The sequence below is a fragment of the Artemia franciscana genome, chromosome 17, assembly GCF_032884065.1.
Source record: "Artemia franciscana chromosome 17, ASM3288406v1, whole genome shotgun sequence".
NCBI lineage: Eukaryota > Metazoa > Arthropoda > Branchiopoda > Anostraca > Artemiidae > Artemia > Artemia franciscana.
Genome location: NC_088879.1, coordinates 29,793,567 through 29,816,874, shown reverse-complemented (window position 1 = coordinate 29,816,874; position 23,308 = coordinate 29,793,567). Strand labels below are relative to the sequence as shown.

The following is a 23,308-nucleotide window of genomic DNA, read 5'->3' as shown; positions in this document are numbered from 1 at the left end:
TAGGTCTACAGGTCCTTCTCTTGGCTTATACCACATCAAGCATTATATAACCAGAGAAGAATAAGTAGCAAAAAGCTATATATACATAAGCACATGTTATTTAACAATGACTTCTCTAGTGCTTAACTATGACCCCTTAGTAATATTAACAAGAAATGAGTGTAAAACTGGTGCAAACAGTATTACTTGCTTTCATATAAAGTGAATGTACCACTTGATGCCTTTTTTATGCTCTTTACAAATATAATAATTGCTTCTACAGCAAATTCAGATTTAAGCACTTTTTCACCTCTTGACCTCTTCAAAATGACCTATAAATGGGGTCATTACAAATCTATAATAGTTTAGAAACAAATTTGGGCTATATATTTGCACATTGGGGGTGGGGGTAAAGCATAGCATATATTATATATGTAAACTAACCATTGCTGTTTTTTTTTTTTTTTTAATGTGTTTATGCACATCAAATTTTAATGAGAAGAGAAATCACCAGTGCAACAGCACACACATAAAAAAAATTCCAGCAATGGTTAGTTTACATATTTAATATATGCTATACTTTACCCCCACCCCCTGATGTGCAAATATATAGCCCAAATTTGTTTCTAAACTATTACAGATTTGTAATGATCCCATATATAGGTCATTTTTAAGAGGTCAAAAAGTGCTTAAATCTGAATTTGTGGTAAAAGCAATTATTATATTTGTAAACAGCATTAAAAAAGGCATCAAGTGGTATATTCACTCTATATGAAAGCCAGTAATACTGTTTGTACCAGTTTTACCCAATGGTAAAACTGGTACAAACACATATAGGTAACAGAAAAAGTGAAATTTAGTGTAAATGACAATCAGGATCTGGATACTGGCTCAAGGTGGCCAAACACAGGGCTATATAATTGGAGTTCAAAGAACGTGGTGATTTTTTAGTGAAAAAAAAACACTTCCCTGGCTAATTTAGGACTTTGAATTAAATAGCCTACCAAAATGTTCCTATCCTATGCAATTGAAATAGTTTTCCCTTCTCAGAGCATTAAGACAATTTATCACAATAAAAAATATCCAAAGCATCTTGAATGGAATGACTTAAAAGGCAAATGACATCCACAATTTGAAATCTTACAATTAAACTTCTGGCCACACAAATTGTATTAGGCTAGCCAGCTCTGAAATAATTGCTGAAGGTGTACTTGCCTGTAAAATTAGAAACAGGCCCGAAGTCCCAGCCTCTTCCTTGTCAGAACTTCACATAGCATTAAAGCAATAATTACACGTGACCAATGTTGATATTCTCGCGATTAATCTTGCCGTTTTAAGTGACACGTGGCCAGACAAGTGTTTGTTGCTATCTTTTAGGGGTTAAACCTCGATTAGTAAAAATCCCATTGGACAAGTAAACAAACGCACCCACTGTAATTATTGTATGGATTTTCTTTGAATTTATCTGAATTAATCCGTACAAGTTAGCATTTAAAATGGGAATGGATACAGCAAGATTTTCGGGAGACATTGATGGAGATCTTCTTTGTTCTATTTGCACATTTGTTTTGGAAGACCCTGTTCAGGTTTGTAGGCTATTCAACCATCTAACAGGCTACTTAGGGTAAGACGACCGGTACTCGGTCACTTTGTTCACTCTTCACACTTTTTGACATTCAATCTACTATAACTACTTTATTATACCACCTAGAAATTTGATTTTTCTACAGTTAGAATTGTCTCTGTTTTTTGAACAAGTAGGTCATTAATTTGAATAGTTTTGCTTATACAGCGCTACATATTTTTGAATTTAGCAAAAGCTATCAGTTCAGCTAATACTCGTCATATAGTTTCTCCTATTGACAAAGATATTACGCAATAATACAGTATCTAAGTCAGAGCCTTGCTATTTCTCGGTCACTTCCAAAAAACCTGGTTAGACATTCTTTGCTGAGATCTATGACTCAGGCCCTTTGTCTCGTTATTAGACATTTTAATGTTTTGAAATTTGTTATTTCAAATTGGATTTTCAGAGCGAAAATAGTGGATCCAGGATTTTCTTTGGGGGGATGGGGCACATAATAGGTGCTTTGATAAACTTGCGAACAAAGAAATACCTGCAATTAAAAGGGAATCTTGACAATTATGCGTCATACATAGGCCTAGGTAGTGGAAATGGTCTAAAGTGGTAAGGAGTTTGGCCTTTATTTTAATACAACCGGTTATATTTAATACATTATTTAATACAAACCGTTCAAACTGCTCAATGCATCAGCTCTTTGTCTCAATACATATTAATTTTTAAAAGGTCAATTATTTTTGGATAAATTTGAGAAATATGTTATTTTAAATTGGATTTTTAGAGAAAAAATAGTGGATTCAGGAAATTTTTTTTGGGGCGGGGGGGCGCATAATAGGCTGCTTGGATAAACAAAGAAAGGTACTACCCAAAGAAATACCCTCAATTTAAAGAGAGCCTCAACAATTGTGAGTCGTGGTAGGCAGTGGAAATGGTCGTAAATTTAATCTAAAATCGGGTGAGGGATAAAGTTCAAATAAATCTGTTGAAAGTAAGATGGTATAAAAATGTTGATACGAAAAATTAGTGACAAAGTTATTATGCAATAATACATATTCTCGTCCTGTCAGTCCCCGCTGTTATCTTGGCTATGACTCAGGCTCTTTGTCTCGTTAATATTTAAAATCAGTATTAAAATGCGATTCTTTTGATGTAGCTATTGGTATCAAAATTCCATTTTTTAGAGTTTTGGTTTCTATTGAGCCGGGTCGCTCCTTACTACAGTTCGTTACCACAAACTGTTTGATTAGACATTTTCATGTCTTGAAATTTGCTATTTAAAATTGGATTTTCCGAGAAAGAATAGTGGATCCAGGATTTTCTTTGGAGGGGGGAGGGGGCGCATAATAGGTTGCTTGGATAAACTTGCAAACAAAGAAATACCCACAATTTAAAAATAACATCGACAATTATGCCTTGTAGGTAGGTAGTGGAAATGGTCTAAAGTACTAAAGAGTTTCGCCTTTATTTTAATGTTTTAGGATGAAAAGAGGAGGTGATATGTCATATAATGCAGGGCTTTAATTGGATGAAAATAGGCAGTAAAGTGGCCACAGTTTCCTCACAAAAATTCAAAACTTAAATTAATAATTTTTGCACTTCTCATACAATTACTTTCTATTATACAAATCCCCTAAAAAACAACTAGGTTATGTTGTAAAAGCCACCCCTCTTGGCAAAAAAAAAAGCAACACAAAAAACCAAAACAGACTGCCAAAAAAGTAATGATAGGCCTATCAATTTCTTTTTCTCAGTGCCAAGACTCAAAAACAAAATTTTTTGACAGTAAAAAGAACTAAATATTTTCCTTTTCAGTCCCATTGTGACAGCACAATCCTGAAATATCATTTTGACAGCCTAAAGAAGTTAGGATTTTAGATTTCTCCTCCTTGTTATTATGAAATGAAGATTTTCGCCTTGCAGTTGGCTTTTGCGGTAATAGGAACAGATTCTGTTGATAACCCTAAATTTAATTAAATACTTTTTGGCGGTATGTGACATTAGTAGAATCTAACAAAGACCACAAAAAGTGACTAAAGTTTTGTTTCAAACTTTTTTTCAAAAAGAAACGGTCTTAATATTGAAAAATTTGTGAAAAACTCAACTATTAAAAATCAATTACAAAGAAAATTTACTTTCGTCCGGACCAAAATCAGAGCAAGCAGTCCCAACCACAAATTCAACACCATGTCATGGGGGTGCGCCCCTCGCCCTTATTGGATCCGCCCCTGTTCAGATTGAAAAATCTAGCTGTTATTTGAAGACTGGGCTGCTTTGAGGTGAAGATGCTTACATGAATGAATTTCAGATGCTTAAAACAAAATTAATTTATCTTAAAACCATATAACATGTATATGAAAGGGATTGTCCCTCCCTCAACGCCCCGCTCTTTATGGTTAAACTTTGTATAAGAATTCTAGCAGATTCCCCTGTTGTAAAATTTCTCATGAGAAATTTACCCCCTAGAAACTTGCCTCACATGGGAAATTCTCCCCGTGAAAAATTTCACTAGCAGAAAATCTCCCTACTCAAAAAATGTATGTATACTTCCCTATAATAGACAACGTAGGCAAAAAGGCAAATTTTGTAACTTAGACCAATTCCCAGGAGGATCGGGGTATCTTGAAAGGTATAATTGTTTGGCTTTTCAACTATTCTGAACAGAATAATACTTCTATTACTAACAAATTACCGCAGCACCAAGCCGCCTTAGGTCGACACGGCTAAGCTCAGTCCTCTTCCATCCCAATCTATTCAAAGCTTCCCTCTTTACACTCTCCCAGAAAATTCCCATTTCATTTAAATATGTCTTTATGAAATCTCCCACCCCACCCGCAGATGACCAGCTTTCTGTTTAGCCCTAGACGGTCGGTCAAAAATAACAATCTTCGGTAATATGTCATCCTTCTTCCGCAAAGCGTGCCCTAGCCATCTTAATCTTTCATTACAGCCATAGAAAGCAGGATAATATTCTCGAAATTTTGATTGGACCATTCTTATAAAAAAAATTCTAGGGTTGGATTTCTTCCAGAATTTTTTTTGCATAAGCTACGATTCCACCTCAAAATAGCCTACTCCTTTTGCATACTTATATTTGAAGAAATACCTGTTTTCACTTAAGTTATGACCCTTTTTAAGATCACGAGGGACCCCAATGTGTGGCAAATATTTTCGGGAAATCCCCCTCTCCCCAATGAAAAATTTCTCTCACAGAAATTTTCTCTATTGAAAATTTTATGAAGAACTTAAAGTCAAAAGTGATTGGAGATCTATGAGTCATGGAAGTAATTTCTGGGTGTAAATACTCCCCCCCCCCCGAACAGAAAATAGAATCATTGTTTAAACACTTTCAGAAACGCATAGGCTTATTAGCCTATTAGGAGCAACCCCCCTATAAGGGAGCAATTTGGAGCAACCCCCCTCACGTAATATGCTAATATATGTTCGTTTTAAAATCTAATGTTGGTCCTTACTTCCTTTTGAAAAAATTGTTCTCCGTTCTCTCTTTCAAATTGTAAGTTTGAATTGCAATCGCTAAAATTTAATTAATTACTCAGACAACACTAAAATTAAAAAAGATTTTTTCAGTTGCTAGCCAGCAAAACAAATGAATTTATAATGAGATCTATAACTCAGTAGAATGAACGGGAATGACAACGAGCTATTGTTAATCTGTTTCATTTCAAGAGGTCTACGATCACTTAGATAAACTTGCGAACAAAGAAATACCCGCAATTTAAAGCGAACCTCGACAATTATGCGTCGTAGGTATTGGAAATGGTCTGAAGTGCTAAACGAGTTTCGCCTTTATTTTAATGTTTTAGGATGAACAGAGGAGGTGATATGTCATATAATGCAGATCTTTAATTGGATGAAAATAGGCAGTAAAGTGGCCACCATTTCCTCACAAAAATCCAAAACTTAAATTAATAATTTTTGTACTTCTCATGCATTTACTTTCTATTATACAAATCCCCTAAAAAACAACTAGGCTCTGTTGTAAAAGCCACCACACTTCACACGAAAGCAAACCCAAAAAACCAAGACAGACTGCCAAAAATGTAATGATAGGCCTATCAATGTCTTTGCCTCAGTGCCATAGCAAGACTCGAAAACAAATTTTAGACAATAAAAAGAAGAAAATATTTTGCTTTTCAGTCCCGTTGTGACAGCACAATCCTGAAATATCATTTTGACAGCCTAAAGAAGTTAGGATTTTAAATTTCTCCTTGTTATTACGAAATGAAGATTTTTGCCTCGCTGTTGGGTTTTGCGGTAATACGCAAAACCCGCAAATTTAATTAAACACTTTTTGACGGTATACAACAATAGTGAAATCTAACAGAGACCATACAAAGTGACTAATATCTTGTTTCAAACTTGTTTGCAAAAAGAAACAGTCTTAATATTGACAAATTTATGAAAAACTCAACTATTGAAAATCAATTTAAAAAAAAAATCACTTTCGTCCAGATCCAAACTAGAGGAAGCAGTTCCAACCACAGATCCAACACCATGGCATGGGGGTTGCACCCCCGTAACCTCCTTGGATCTGCCCCTGTTCAGATTGAAAGATATAGCTCTCATTTGAAGACTGAGCAGCTTTGAGGCGAGGAGGCTTACATGAATAAACTTCAGAAGTTTGACTTTCTCTCAGCTCCATTTTTTAAAACAGTAAAAAAAAACTTTAACGTAAAGAGTGGGGTGTTGAGCAGGGAACAGCCCCTTTCATGTACGGAGTAATTTCTATTCGTTTTAAGTTTTAATGTCGCTCCTTACTTTCAGTTAAAAATAACTTATTTTTTATTTAATTTCTGAACGTTTTTGAATCAATGCATGTTTTGGTTTTGGCTCTCCGCACATGAATAATTAGAACAAAATTTGTATATTAATTTATGTTTTTGGCTAAATGATTTTCTCATAGTTTTGATTGGACTATTCTAAGAAGAAAGGAGCGGGGGAGTAGACCTAGTTACCCTCCAGTTTTTTGGTTACTTTGGCTAAAAAGGCAACTAGAACTTTTAATTTTACGAACATTTTTATTAGTAAAAATATTCGTAACTTACGAATTAACTTACGAAACGAGCTTCTATATTCGTATACGTATATGAGGGGGTTCGCCCACTCGTCAATACCTCTCTCTTTACACTAAAGCTTAAATTTTGTCCCAATTCCTTAAGAATGACCCCTGAATCACAAAGGCCGTAGAATAAATAGTTGATTACTTTAGCGTAAAGAGCAAGGTATTAGGAGAAAGTGAACCCCTCACGTGCGTAATAATTTTACATTTTAAGACATTAATTAATTTTACATTATTTTGAAGTAATTAATTTTACAATTTTACATTTACATTTACAATTTAACATAAACATTTTAAGTTTTAATGCTGGTCCTTACTTTCAGTTGAAACAACTTTTTCATATTTATTTTTTCTTTTTTAATGCAAAAAATCCTTCATGGAAATTTTCTTCCACCATGAAAAATTACTCCAAGGTAAGTTCGCGTGGGAGGGAGCCTAGGTGTCCTCCGATATTTTTGGTCACTTAATTCCGTTAGAATTTAATTTCCGTTAGAATGAGCCCTCTCGCAACATTCTAGGACTTCTGGGTCGATACGATCACCCCTGGGGAAAAAAAAAAAAAAAGAGAAACGCGCGTCCGTGATCTGTTTTGTGGCAAAATATTCAAAATTCCACATTTTGTAGGTAGGAGCTTGAAACTTCTTCTGTAGGGTTTTCTGATACGCTAAATCTGATGGTTTGATTTTCGTTAAGATTCTATGACTTTTAAGTGGTACTTCCCCCTATTTTCTAAAATAAAGTAAATTTTCTCAAACTCGTAACTTTTGATGGGTAAGTCTAAACTTGATAAAACTTATGTATTTAAAATCAGCATTAAAATGCAATTCTTTTGATGTAACTATTGTTATAAAAATTCAGTTTTTTAGTTTCGGCTACTATTGACCCGGGTCACTCCTTACTACAGTTCGTTACCACGAACTGTTTGATTAGCCATGGTTTGACGTCAGCAACTATTCGATTTTAATTCATTGGATCTCTTGAATTCTCTTGAAATTTTTTCTTGAATTTACTGGTCATTTTGGGATAAACATGAAAACAAGAACTAAGAGCTCATATGGCACTTGTGACAAGGTCGGAAGAGCCAAGAGCTCATATGGCATGAGCTCTAGCAAAAGTCTAAGAATCAATAGATTGTTTTAAAAGGAAAATCAGAGGCTTAATGCCGGTTGGGATTTAAAATAAGAGCTCTGAGTCACGAGGTCCTAAATATCAAAATTCATTAAGATCCTATCACCTACTCGTACGTTAAAAATACCTCAATTTTTCTAATTTTTCCCCTCCCTTCAGCCTCCATATGGCTGAATCGGGGAATCAAGGAATTCAAATCAATTTGTACTGTTCCCTGACACGGCTACCAATTTTCATCGTCCTAGCATGTCCAGAAGCACCAAACTCGCCAAAGCACTGAACCCCACCACCTAACTCCCCCAAAGAGAGTGGATCCAGTCCGGTCACGTCACTCACGTATCTACGACATTTATAAGCGTTTTCCAAGAATTCCGGTCTCCCCCTAATATCAACAGATTTGGTCAGGATTTGAAATAAGAGCTCTAGGACATGAGTTCCTTCTAAATATCAAATTTCACTAAGATCCAGTTAAAGATACCTCAATTTTTCTAATTTTTCCAAATTAATAACCCCCAGGTCCCCCAAAGAGAACGTATCCGTACCAATTATGTCAATCTCGTATCTATAACTTGTGCATATTCTTTCCACCAAGTTTTATCCTGATCTCTCCGCTTTAACCGTTTTCCAAGATTTCCGCCCCCCCCAATGACACTGGATCCGGTCGGGATATAAAATAAGAGATCTGAGTTTCAAGGTCCTTCTAAATATGAAATTTCATTAAGATACGATCACTCTTTCGTAAGTTAAAAATACCTCATTTTTTCTAATATTTTAGAATTAAATCTCCCCCCCAACTCCCTCAAAGAGAGCAGATCCGTCCCAGTTATATTAATCCCGTATTTAATACTTGTGCTTATTTTTCCCACCAAGTTTCATCCTGATCCCTCCACTCTAAGCATTTTCAAAGATTTTAGGTTCCGCCCCCCAACTTCCCCTTCCCCGGATCCGGTCAGAATGTGAAATAAGATCTCTGAGACATGATATCCTTCCAAATATAAAATTTCATTAAGATCCGATCACTCCTTCGTAAGTTAAAAATAATTCATTTTTCTAATTTTTCAGAATTAACCCTCCCCCCCCCCGCAGCTCCCCGAAAGAGAGTGGGCCCATTTAGGTTATGTCAATCATGTTTCTAGGACTTGTGCTTATTTTTCCCACCAAGTTTCACCCCAATCCCTCCACACTAAGCGTTTTGCGAGATTTTAAGTTCCCCCCTCAATTCCCCCCAATGTCACCGGATCCAGTCAGGATTTAAAATAAGAGCTCTGAGACACGATATCCTTCCAAACTTCAAATTTCATTAAGATCCGATCACTCCTTCGTAAGTAAAAAATACCTAATTTTTTCTATTTTTTTTAGAATTAACCCTCCCTCCCAACTCCCCCAAACAGAGCAGATCTGTGCCGGTTATGTCAATAACGTATCTTGGAGTTCTGCTTATTTTTCCCACCAAGTTTCATCCCGAACCCTCCACACTAAGCGTGTTCCCAGATTTTAGGTTCCCCCCTCCAACTCCTCCCAACTTCACCGGATCTGGTCAGGATTTAAAATAAGAGCTCAGAGACACAATATCCTTCCAAACATCAAATTTCATTAAGATCCCATCACACGTTCGTAAGTTAAAAATACTTCGTTTTTTCTATTTTTTACGAATTAACCGGCCCCCCACTCCCCCCCCAGATGGTCGAATTGGGAAAACGACTATTTCTAATTTAATCTGGTCTGGTCTCTGATACGTCTGCCAAATTTCATCGTCCTAACTTACCTGGAAGTGTCTAAAGTAGTAAAACCGCGACAGACCGACAGAATTTGCTATTGCTATATGTCACTTGGTTAATACAAAGTGCCATAAAAATATAGGCTATCAATGATAGCAAGACCGAACCCAGGAACCAGGACTAGGTCCCCTCCCTCTCCCTCCAAAAAATGTTTATCCAACACAAAAAGATGTTTAAAGCATAAAACATGTGAAATCCAACATTTTATGTATAAAACGTTTTATGGTCGGGTGGAGGGGGATACGTGGGAGGATCCTTCCAAGGGGTGGATTTATCACGGGGAAGCGCATTTCCAAAAAGGGGATGCTGGATTTTCCAGCTCTATTTGAAAAAAAAAAACATTTTTGGTTACTTTTTAAGTAACCAAAAAATTCGAGGGAAATTAGGCCACCTCCCCCGCCCCTTATTGATCAAAATTGTCCGATCAAAAGTTTGAAAACACACTTTAGCCATACAAAAATAATATGCAAATTTCGTTTTAATTATTCAGTTACGATGAGCCAAAATCAAAATCTACATTAATTCAAATGCGTTCAGAAATTAAATAAAAAAAGTTTGTTTCCGTGAAAGTAAGGAGCGGCATTAAAACTTAAAACGGATAGAAATGACTCCGTATATAAAAGGGGCTGTCCCCTCCTCAACGCCCCGCTCTTTATGCTAAAGTTTTCTATTGTTTTAAAAAGTACAACTGTGACAAAGAGTTAAATTTTAGCGTCAGGAGTGGGGGCGTTGATGAGGAGACAGCCCCTTTCATATGCTGAACCCATAAAGGAGGATGAAGGGATTAGACCTTCCTGCTCCCCCAAAAAAATTTCCAACACAAGAGACGTATTAAAAATACATTCGTTTTTTAAGGTTTCTTTTTGCAACCCCTCCCCCCAGCAAGCCTTAAATGGTATTAAAGTTAAAATAAACCAACCCAAGTTTTTTTTTAAACTTTTAATAGACTTCTAAATTGCATTTTGAGATCCGATGACAGGTTATGGTTTTAAACCGACAAGACCGGAAAGATAACGAACAAAGTTTGTGCGTAATGTATCAAGAAATAATAAATATTAGGGTGGCATTTCGGGTTTGGTCAAAGCACCTGCTATTGAAAGTTGTGAGAGAATTAATAGTAGATCTGAAAACGTTTTGACTGTGTAATTGTTTTGAATATGGGAAGCAATTAATTTTGGGTTTACTCCCAAAGCAATTAATTTACGTGCACGGAATAGTTCGTACAGTCGAGAAAATACTAGGGAAATCATTGAAGAAAAATTATCGTTAATACAAGAAAGTTAGAGAGATCTGGAGTGCGTGTTGATGGGGGATTTTAATGCGAATACCGGTATGGAGGCTGAGATCTTAGATGTGTTGATCCCAGATTTAGGTGATTTTGTCCCAATTTGTTGTAGAATACCACGAAGTAACAAGGATGAAAAAACAAAAATAAATATATGGTGAAGAAAGCTCCTGGCGCTTTGTGGGGAACATGATCTGATGATTACTTGCCTTTCGGGACCAACTCCTAGTGTTGTAGATTATGCGCTAATTAAAACGCAATTTGTACCTGAATCAATTAATATGGGAACATTAGCTTTAGTTAGATCTGATCGTAGAGCTATTAAGCTTCAGCTGAAGGTTGGGCAGTTTCAGGACCGCGTCCCACGAGTAAGAAATTTCTACAATGTGGGGTTTAGAAAAGTAGGTTTAGAAAAACGAATTAGAAATTATTTAACAGATAAGATATTGAGGCATTTAAAAGAGAGCTCTTGGAATCGCATGTAAAAAATAAGTTGAAAGCGTTAGAGGACAATGAAAAAGATGCACATGGTGTAATTATGCAGTTAAATGAAATAAATGAGCAGTTGTGTAGAGTCGTGTGGCCTGCCAAAAAAATATAAAAAAGAATGAGCCATATTTTGATTTGAATTGCAAGTTAATTAAATTAAAAAAAACTTTTTTTAGTAACTGAAAGTAAGGAGCCACATTAAAAGTTAAAACGAGCAGAAATTAGTCCGTGAATAACAGGGGCTGTTCCCTTCTCAACGCCCCGCTCTTTACGCAAAACTTTGACTCTTTCTCTCAATTCTGCTTTATTAAACAGTAAAAAACTTTAGCGTAAAGAGCGGGGCGTTGAGAAGGGAACAAACTAGTTTTTTATATTTAATTTCTGAACATTTTTGAATTAATGCATGTTTGATTTTGGCTCTCCGCACATAAATTATGAAAATGAAATTTGCATATTAATTCCTTTTTTGGCTAAATGGCTTTCTCTTAGTTTTGATCAGACGATTTTGAGAAATGAGGGGTGGAGAAGGAGGCCTAGTTGCCCTCCAATTTTTCGGTTACTTAAAAAGGCAACTGGAACTTTTAATTTTTAACGAACGTTTTTATTTGTAAAACATATACGTAACTTAAAAATTAACTTACGTAACAAACTTTTATATTCTTATATTTTTGATTATATATATGAGGGGATTTGTCCCCTCGTTAATACCTCGCTCTTCACACTAAATCTTAAGTTTTGTCCCAATTCTTTAAGAATAACCCCTGAATCAGAAAGGCCGTAGAATAACTAGTTGAAATTACTAAAAATAATTTAGCATAAAGAGCGAAGTATTTATCTCCTCCTAAATACCTCGCTCTTTGTGCTAAAGTATTTTTACAACCCCTAATATGCGTAATAATCTCTGTTCGTTTTAAGTTTTAATGCTTCTCCTTACTTTCAATTGAAAAAAATTTTTCGTGTTTATATTTTCATTGTTGTTTTTTTTAATAGTAATGCTAGAAAATAATGCGCCATTTTCATTGAATTTCTCTTCCCCAATGAAATATTCCTCCAAGGAAAGATCCTCCTATGTAGCCCCCTCCCCTGAACCCCACACCCAAACCAAAAAAATTCCCCTGAAAATGTCGGTACACTTCCCAATAACCATTACTGTATGTAAACATTGGTCAAAGTTTGTAACTTGCAGCCCCTCCCCAAAGACGTAGATATGGTAAGTCATCCCCAAAGACATAGTTATTATGGTTTTCGACTATGCGGAACAAAATGGCTATCTCAAAATTTTTATCCGTTGACTTTGGGAAAAAAATGAGCGTGGAAGGGGGCCTAGATTCCCTCCGATTTTTTTTTGGTTACTTAAAAAGTAACCAAAAATGTTTTTTTTTTTAAATAATGCTGTAAAATCCAGCAACTCTTCATGAAAATGCTCTTCCCTGTGGTAAATTCACCCATAGAAACATCCTCTCACGTATCCCACTTCCCCTGACCATAAAATTTTTTATACATTAAACGTTGGATCTCACACGTTTTATACTTTAAACGTCTTTGTGTTGGAGAAATTTTTGGAGGGAGGGGACTGTTTTTCTAACTTGTTTTTCTAAGAAAAATTTTTTTCTAGCTTGTAAAAATGAATAGAAAAATATACATATATATATATATATATATATATATATATATATATATATATATATATATATATATATATATATATATATATATATATATATATATATATATATATATATATATATATATATATATATATATATATATATATATATATGTATATATATATATATTTATATATATATCGGATTTTCTGATTTTCCGATTTCCCGAAAATATTTGTCGCACGTTGGGATCCCTCATGATCTTAAAAAGGATCACAACTTAAGTGAAAACAGATCGTTCTTCAAATATAAGTATGCTACAAGAGTAGCCTATGTTTGAGTTGGAATCGTAGCCTATGCAAAAAAAAATATGGAAGGAATTAACAGCTAGAATTTTTTTTATCAGAATGTTTCAATCCAAAATTTGAGATAGCATCCTGCTTTCTATGGCTGTAATGAGAGAAAGGTTAAGATGGCTAGGGCACGCTTTGTGGAAAAAGGATGAATTATTACCAAATACAGTCCTTTTTGGCTGGCCGTCTCGGGCTAAACAGAAAGCTGGTCATCCGCGGTTGGTGTGGGAGGATTTCATGAAGAAATATGGGGATTCATGGGGAGGATTTATATATATATATATATATATATATATATATATATATATATATATATATATATATATATATATATATATATATATATATATATATATATAGCAGGCACGTACGCAAGAAATTTTTTTTCGGGGGGGGGGACCTCGAAACAGCAGATATAAAGTAGCAATTTCTTATTTAGTAATGCAAAAAGCACGTATATCGGAAAATACAGATTAACTTTAATTTGTAGTATTGTAGCGGATGGGGGGAAGAAGACTGGAGCCTCAAAAGTACGTTTTAGGCTCAGGTTGTGTTCATAGTGATTTAGAATCAGTGATTAATCTATTATATCCCACTGAAAGGGAAATTTTAGGGTTAACAGTGCGATATGGGTGTTGCAGGGGGTAGTTCTCCTAATGCAAAAACGTAGATTTTAATGAAAAATAATAGTTTCCAAAATTGATCCATAAAAGCTGTACTTTATCCTGAAAAGGGGGGATAAACGCCCTAGTATCAAGGATAATTCTATTTTGCCGTGGAAAGCAAACTCTCTTTACAAAAAAACAACAACAGTACAATTGCTAATTACTTCAAAGAGGGTAAAAAGTTGGAGAGAAAACGTATTAATAATTGGGCAGTGACTTGACCGGATAATTGCATGCTGTAAAATCCCCCAAAAAAGGCTTCACAAATGTATCTAATTCTTAATAAACGTCCTATTTTTGCCAGAAATCCCAAGAAACCATTGGGAAATTAAAAATTTCACAAAGTTTCAGGCTAAACAAATGAATTTCAATTAACCTAGGAAATGACAACAAGCTACTGTTGTCGTTTCATGTGCAATTATTTGGTTCCTTGTTGGGTTTAAAATATTCAATAGCATATCACCCGCGAGGCGATTAGTTATCTGATTGTTTCGTACTTAGACAGGGAGATGATTCACAACAGTGCATTTTAATGTCAAAACATCCCAGCTCTCATTGAACCGTCAGATAAATAAATAGGGTAATTAACTTGAGTGAAAACAGATCTTTCTTCAAATATAAGTAGGCTATTTTTGAGGTGGATTCGTAGCCTATTCAAAAAGAATTCTGGAACGAATCCACAACTAGAATTTTTTTTATCTGAATAGTCCAATCAAAATTTTGAGATAGCATCCTGCTTTCTATGGCTCTAATGAGAGAAAGGTTAAGATGGCTAGGGCACGCTTTGCGGATGAAGGATGACAGATTACCGACGATTGTCCTTTTTGACCAGCGGTCTAGGGCTAAGCAGAAAGCTGGTCATCCACGGTTGGGGTGGGAGGATTTCATAAAGAAAGCTTTAAATGAAATGGGAATTTTCTGGGAGAGTGTAAAGAGGGAAGTTTTGAATATATTGGATTGGAAGAGGACTGAGCTTAGCCGCGTTGACCTCAGAGGGCTTGGTGCTGCGGTAATTTGTTAGTAGTAGAAGTATTTTTTTGTTCAGAATAGTTGAAAGGCCGAACAATTATACCTTTCGAGATACCACGATCCTTCTGGGAATAGGTCTAAGTTATTAAATTTGCCCGTCGCTTACGTAGCCTATTACAGGGAAGTATACATACATTTTTTGAATGCGGGAGTATTTTCTGCAAGTGAATTTTTTTACGAGGAGAATTTCCCATGGCAGGTAAGTTACTAGGGGGTAAATTTCTCAAGACAAATTTTACACCAGGGGAATTTGCTAGAATTCTTACACGAAGTTTTGCCGTAACACCACGATCCTCCTGGGAATATGTCTAAGTCATACATTTTGTCTGTTGCTTACGTAGTCTTTTATAGGGAAGTATACATACATTTTATGAGTGGGGGAGATTTTCTGCTAGTAAAATTTTTCACGGGGAGAATTTCCAATGAGAGGGAAGTTTCTAGGGGGTGAAATTTTCAGGAGAAATTTAACACCAAGGGAATTTGCTAGAATTCTTATACGAAGTTTTACCGTAAAAAGCAGGGCGATGAGGGAGGGACAATCCCTTTCATATACAGAATATTTTCTGTTCTTTTTAAGTTGGAAGATATACTATCAACCATAAGTTGTCGAGCCAGCTCTTACTAGGTTTTATTTCTCGTTTAAATCTCTTTAATTGCATCTTCAAGATAGATCATTGGCAGGTGGTGAGAACTCCTTGATGTGGCTGAATTAGCGCATTGGATGTTTCCTAAATTTGTGAAGATACATTTGTTATATGGTTTTAAGATATATTAAATAAAAAAACATTTTTTTTTACTGAAAGTAAGGAGCGACATTAAAACTTAAAACGAACAGAAATTACTCCATATATGAAAGGGGCTGTTCTCTCTTCAATATCACGCTCTTTACGCTAAAGTTTGACGCTTTCTGTCCACTCCATTTTTTAAAACATTAAAAAACTTTAGCGTAAAGAGCGGGGTGTTGAAGAGAGAACAGCCCCTTTCATATACGGAGTAATTTCTGTCCGTTTTAAGTTTTAATGTCGCTCCTTACTTTTAGTTAAAAAAAAATTGTTTTTTATTTATTTAATTTCTGAACGTTTTTGAATTAAAGCATGTTTTGATTTTGGCTCTCCACACTGGAATAATTAAAACGAAATTTGCCTATATTTTTTTTTTTGGCTAAATGTTTTTCTCATAGTTTTGATCAGATAATTTTAGAGAAAAAGGAGCAGAGGAGGCCTAGTTACCCTCCAATTTGCGGCTACTTAAAAAGGCAACTAGAACTTTTAATTATTTACGAACGTTTTTGTAACTTACGAATTAACTTACGTAACGAACTTCTATATTCGTATGTTTTTACTACTTATATGAGGGGGTTCGCCCCCTCGTGAATACCTCGCTCTTCATACTAAAGCTTATATTGTGTCCCAATTCCTTAAGAATGGCCCCTGAATCACAAAGACCGTAGAATAAATAGTTGAAAATACTAAAAATACTTTAGCGTAAAGAGCGAGGTATTAGAAGGAAGTGAACCCCTCATATGCGTAATAATTTCTGTTCGTTTTAAGTTTTAATGCTCCTCATTACTTTCAGTTGAAAAGTTTTTCATATTTTTTAAATGCTGGAAAATTCTGCGCCCCCTTCATGGAAATTCTCTTCCCCCATGGAAACTTTTCCCCACAATCGCTCAACCTCCCCCAACCAAAAAATTCACCTGAAAGCGTCAATACACTTCCCAAAAACCATTACTACATGTAAACACTGGTCAAAGTTTGTAACTTACAGTCCCTCCCACGGGGACTATGGGGGAGTAAGTCGTCCTCAAAGACATAGTTATTAGGTTTTTCGACTAAGTTGGATAAAATGGCTATCTCAGAATTTTGATGCGGTGAATTTAGGAAAAAAATGGGCGTGGGAGGAGGCCTAGGTGCCCTCCATTTTTTTGGTCACTTAAAAAAGGCCCTAGAACTTTTAATTTCCGTCAGAATGAGTCCTCTGGCGACTCTAGTTCAGTATTGTGGAGTGATATGCATGAGAGGAAAATTTTCATCCAAGTCAACTTGTAGTCAACCCAGTGCTTCCACTCCTCCCGATTTATCGGGAGATCTCCCGACTTTTTGGAAAATCTCCCGACTGAAATTTCCTCCCGATAATCTCCCGATTTCTGTTGAATTGAGCTCTGTCCAACTTGAAGCTTCTGATCTTTCTTGATTGTCTGGCAGAATGCAAAATATGTCTTTGCTGCCCGTAAAAGGGGGATTTCAAAACCGCCGGCCGCGTTTGATTCGCAGAAGTCAACTGCGGACCCTAATTAATGACCTAGTCGGCAGCTTGTCCCATGAGAGACCATTGTTGTGTTCGAAAAAGGGTTGATTTGATTTGATTCTCAGTTCATAACTTCATCTGATCTGATCAGTCAACTCAGATAGTTAATTTCCACTGGATAATTTGTGTACAATAAGGACGTGGCTTACCTTACGTGACAGGATTTTTTTTAGGGTAAGTACCAAGTTTACTGGAACTGGACAATTATACATCCCTGCACGTGGGCAATCCAAGAAGTAGGCTACTGACCTGTCCTAGGGGGTAGGCGGCTTTTCTGCTTCTATGATCTGTTTCTTTACCAAGATAACATGTTTTAACTTGAAACCAATTCTTAACCTGTTGCCAGTTCAAGGATTCTATAGTACAAATTCGAATACACTATTCTTACGGGTCTTATAGATATCCGGTATTCGCCAGACTACTAGCCTAGCCTATATCAAAATAACGATTTCGAGTGTCGGCGAAATCGGCTTCACAAGTCACAACAGAGCAAAATAACACTAGGGAGTAGGGTCAAGAACTATGCTTTCCTTGCTTTGCAAACGGGCCATACTCATAGCGCCGCCCACTACGCTTGCGACATTTAAAGCGAGACAAACATGCGGGTTTAGAAATTTCTAGTAAAGGTAATATGCGGTCTGCACACGTCGAGGAAACTGGGGAGGTCATATCTTTTTTTTTGCTTTGTTCAAAATATGAAGTTATTGGAGCCAGCGCCGGTGCAAGACCGATTGAGTTTCAGTAGGGACGTTCACTATCGCTAGTGGTGCTAGTGTGGCTGCTGTTCGAGTGTGTCTCACTTTTTCCAGGTCTTGGCGCTACTGTCTAGTGTTATTTTGCTCTGCTTCACAATATAGGAGGATAGGAGGATGGATTTTAAGATGTAGGCCAAAGCCAGCCATACCAAATCTGTTTTCAAAGGGACAAATCTGTTTTCAAAGTGCCAATATGTCTAAATTTTATTTCAAAGTGTTCAAAGTGTATTATTTTGCTCTTCAAAGTGTGTTATTTTGTTGTTTTGGGGAGACCGGAAATCTCGAAAAACGGTTAGAATGGTGGGATCGGCTTATCAGGGACCCGATCAAACTGACTTGTAAATAAAAATGTACTCGGTTCGATAGTCTTAGGGGGAGTGGAGGAAGGGGGAATCCGCAATATTGAGTCATGCGTAAATTTGGAACGGGTGATCAGATTCGAGTGAAATTTAATAATTGAACAGAGGACATGTCTCTGGTGATCTTTTTCATGTCCGGACCGGATCCGATAACTATTTGGGGGGGGGGAGGATACGTGACCGGCTTAGACTGGAGAGATCGGGATGTAACTTTGTGGGAATAAAAAACAGATGTTCTGGATAAATCATTTACAGAAAAGTACGCATCATTACAGCCAAATCCAAAAATAAAATACTTTTTACAAAACGATACATTCTCGTGATTTCCAAGTTCATGGTTATTTTTATCTCAAGGGTTTTGGTTTCAAATGATCAGAACGAAAAGCAAATTCTGTATTTCATTTTCTGAACCAGCCTTGCAAGTGCCATACGAGCTACTAGCTCTTGTTGTGTTTCATATCATTCCTTTTAGATTGTTTTGTATAACTCTGCTGGAATTAACAAGTGGGCCAAAATTAAATAAATCATTGTCTGTAGGTAGCCTACACATATTTTCGATTCTACTTTGTTCTGTCTCTCTATTACTGACATTTTTACCACCAATACAACTGGTATGTGAGACGAAACAGCTGTTTAAAACCTCCTGATTTTTTCCCCGACTTAAAAAAAACCTCCCGATAATCTCCCGACTTTTTTGGAGTCGTTACTGATTTTCAGAAAAAAAAAGTGGAAGCACTGAGTCAACCTGCGATTGTTCCCCAGCGAGAACCTCCAACCGGTGCGACTCTAGTTCGTCATTGTAAAAAGACACGTTTGCATGGAGCATAAATGGGAGACAGTAACAACGGCCATCAAAGGGGTAAAATTAACCTGGACAATCTGTCTTGGCTTTTTTCTACAATTGGCCTTGACTTTAGGCCTTTTTTCGCGTCAACCAAAAAGACTGTTTGAGCTCAACCACTCGGTGTGGTTGAGCTCAACCGCTGTTTTTGCGTGAAACAGTGACAAACCAGGTTGTCATGAAAAGTGATTTTGCGTGAAACAATTGACTGGTTGAACTCTAATTTAACCAGAACTGTCATTGTTTTTAACCGTAGGGTTCTACCATTCATAATTGTTGGTTGACCTTTTCAGGCGTAGATTTCGAAAAGAAGAATTCGTAGGCTATAAATAAGTCTATATAAAATAAGAATTATAAGCTGACAAATAGAATTCTAGCCACGCAAAAGTAAGGTTTAATTTTGTTTTTTTTTTTCGTATTAGGGCTATTTGGATAAATGTTGGGTTATATCCTGCAATTTGATTCACATAGGCCTTAAGACAGGAAGTCAAGAGTTTGAATATGCTTTTGAAAACTTATGTAGATACTTGGAAATCTTTGTTTCATCCTTTTGATGCCCTAGACTTGACCTTAGCTTGGTAATTTGGCTTCAGAGATAAAACCTTGATGAAGCAAGACCCTAGTGGTTATAAAGCATTGTTAATCCAATTACTATTCTTACTAGATGCTTCAAGATGTGTTGCATCTTTGTCAGAACTCTTTACATTTCAGCCTTACCCTATAGGGCCATGGATAAATTTTCAGGTCAAACTCTAGTTTGGCTACTGTTTGCTATCTTAGAAATGGGTTAAGTCAGGAAAATAGAACTTCCAGTAATGAATCCAAAGCAAAAAATACGTAAAATTCTAGTTTAGCTAATTTTCATTATCTTGGAAAGGGAATAGGTTACAAGAATGAAACTCAGTAATTAATCCAGGGTCAAAAACACTCTGGGAAGGTACTGCCAGGCTTTTATGTCAACCCTTTTCTGATTTCTAAGTCTTAGATAATTGCTTACTCAAAAGGTCTATACCTATACTATTGAAATTTTGACAAAACAAGATTTACCTTAATTTTTAATTATCAGTTTCTTTTACTCTGGCTTTAGCTCTTAAAATGCAATTCCTTTTATTTGAGTAGCATTTTAAGCCATATCAATATTTTTTTTCAAAATTTAGGAAATGTCTTTGCATATCTTTAAAACCTTATAAAGTGGATTGAGGAAAGCTGTGAAACAGTTTCTTTGTACTCCATGTAAGCAGACCTTCCCAGAACATACTTTAGCCTTTAGACCCATCCCTGAAAGTTTTTTTTTCAATCTCACCCCCTGGTGCTCTTTTACACATTGTATAAATTGTGAAGAAATGCCTGCCCCTTGCTAAAAGTCTTAGAAGTATCTTATATCAAAATACACCTGATACAGTTTAATTTTTTAGAGATGACACAGAATAGCATTAAAGCTGAGTGTTTGCTTTGCAAGAAATGTGTCCCTTCTGTTGTAAAGCATTTTGGATAGACACTAATCTAACCATGGACATATTGCTGTTGCAAATGGTTTTGCTTAAAATGGTTTGGAAAACAAATAGCAAATGTAAATTTGCTTTTTTATCGTTATTTAAGACTAGAATATCACAAAGCTATGCAATCACATTGCTTGTTGTATCTTAAGTAAATACAATCCCTGATGGAGTTTTGTTGATACCTGTCTTAAAATTAATTTGTCTAAATAAAATATATTGTTTATGGGACAGTAGAGAAAAGCAACAACCATGAATTGAGTTTTTTTCAATATTTCTTTTTTCAAATAATAGTTCTCTGGTCACATTTGTGTTCCTTGCTAAGTTGTTGGCACTCTGGTTTGGGAATCCTTTGTCCAAGGGGTACAGGTTTAATTCCTGGCATTGCTAGTGTATTTGATTTTTACCAGCTAAGTATTCACCGTGCTAGTTTGCATCTTAAGTAAAGCAATCCCTGCTGGAGCTTTGTTGACACCTGCCTTACAATAACTTGTCTAAGTAAAATACAATGTGTATTGAAGATTAGTGAAAATGGCTGTAAATCCATCTTGTTTTTTTTTCAATTTTTTTTTTTTTTAATAGTTGTTCTACTCTGGTTGTAATAATGTTCTTGGCTAAGTGGAAAGCACTCTTAGTAAGAAATCCTTTGTCCATGGGGTACAGGTTTGATTCCTAGTATTGCCTGTTTATTTGTTTTAAATGGGGGTCAGTGATGTTAGACAGATCTAAACCAGCTCTAAATAGGCAAATGGAGAATTATGCAAAAGGTAAGCAGGGAGGGTGTACAAAAGCACAAGATTTCTGGCCCCCAGCCCTTAATTGCAATTCTTGGCCAAAGGGTCACAAAGTGGAAATTAGCACTGCCAGTTTAGACCTTGATGTGTCAGTGCTGCCATACTTACTTGCATATTGGTGTTGAGTTTGCCCACATTTTATCTTCATTACTATCTAAAATCATTTAGACATTCAGCAAACTGTCTCAAACCACAATTAGTATTGAATAGTTTTTGGGCCTTACTGACTTTCCCTTTATAGCAAAGGTTTATTGTTGTGTATAATGTAGATATTTTAAAGTAATCAATCATTAAGAAGTCCCTTTTAGTTTTATCAAGTTTTTGAGTAATAAACCTTTTTAATTACCTTAAAATATTTATTCAGGTCCTTTACTATTGGCTGCCCTTTATATTACAATAATGATTGAAATATATTGTGGCAACTAAAAATTTGGATAATCCAACCTATTTTACCATCTTAAGGTTGTTTACAAAGGTGTATGAAATATTTAAGTACTGAAAATGAGCAATTTATGAAACATCTAGATTAAAAAAAAGTCTTTTAGACAACAAAGAAGACAATTGAATAAAGAAAAGTACCTTATATCATAATTGTTGTGCACCCTTAAGATAGAAATGAACAAAGCTTCAATTAAGATTCTGTTTTGTTTAAACAGACAGAAGGGACAAACCTCCAAGCTTTGACAAATACAATCTCACTTTGTGGCTACTATCTTTTCAAAGGGGACTTTCTTTGGATTTTTTCTATCCAACTAAAACTGAAAAGGACAGCATGATATACAAGTGACTTTCCAATTACCCTACATAGCAAGAGAAAATCATTAAGTTAGGCTATGCTTTATCTCAATCCCCCTCCCAATGAGCAGAAATATGGCTCAAATTTCATATTTTCAATGCATTAAACCTCCTGTCACCTGTTTTTCTAGTTATTGTTTGTCACATTTGTTTAATTTACAGCTACATGGGATGAAGTTAGAGAGACAGATTGACAAAACAAATGGAAAATAGGAAATTTCAGCAATACATTTTTATATTGGGAGGATTGAGGGGTAAAGTAGAGCAAAGTTGAATATAAAATGTGTTACCAGCTATTATTCTAAAAATTATGAAGCATGAATTTTTTTTTTATTATGTTTCTTTCTCTTCAGGTCCTTCTCTAGGGCTTTACCAAATCAAACATTCTATGCCCAGAAAAATTAGCAACAAGGTATAGTCTATATACAAAGGCTTATGTTATTTAACTATGAATATGGAATTTATATGGCAATCAGGAACTGGATACAGGCTAAAGCAAGTAAAAAAGAAAGAAAAAACTTCCCTAGTTAGCTCAGGAGACTTTTAATAGATTACTCTTCAGATAATTGCCTATGATACATAATTTAAATATTTACCCCTGAACAGTAGGGCGTTAAAACAATCTATCACAATGTAAGATACAGTATATTTAGATATGATGCTGATTTACAAATTCCAGGATTCTTTGTTGTAGTTTTCATAATTTTGTTGATAAAGTATTATATATTCATCATATTTATTTTATGTCATTAACATTAGCCAAACTAAACTTCTCAATAGAACTTGAATGTGGTGGCTATAATGCACAAGTACTGCAAAAATCTTACAACACATTATGTGTTATGGTAACTGTTCAGTGAGAAAAAAAAACTATTTTCCTAGTTTAGCTTAATTTGTTATATTTTTGTGCTTATCAGAAATATTTTGTTAATTTTAGGCAGCTGTCCCCCCTCAAAAAATTCTTAAACATTTGCTGGTTTATACTTACC

General features: G+C 35.5%; 1 protein-coding gene across 1 annotated transcript in view; it reads left to right on the top strand.

Moving 5' to 3' along the window:
• The first annotated feature begins 1,460 nt into the window (after nucleotides 1-1,460).
• Nucleotides 1,461-23,308, top strand: part of LOC136038127 (E3 ubiquitin-protein ligase NRDP1-like) — a 155,716-nt gene continuing 133,868 nt past the window's right edge. Inside the window, exon 1 of the mRNA XM_065721152.1 lies at nucleotides 1,461-1,565. Coding sequence (XP_065577224.1) covers nucleotides 1,476-1,565 — 90 coding nt within the window. The 5' untranslated portion in view covers nucleotides 1,461-1,475. The remainder of the gene's footprint in view (nucleotides 1,566-23,308) is intronic.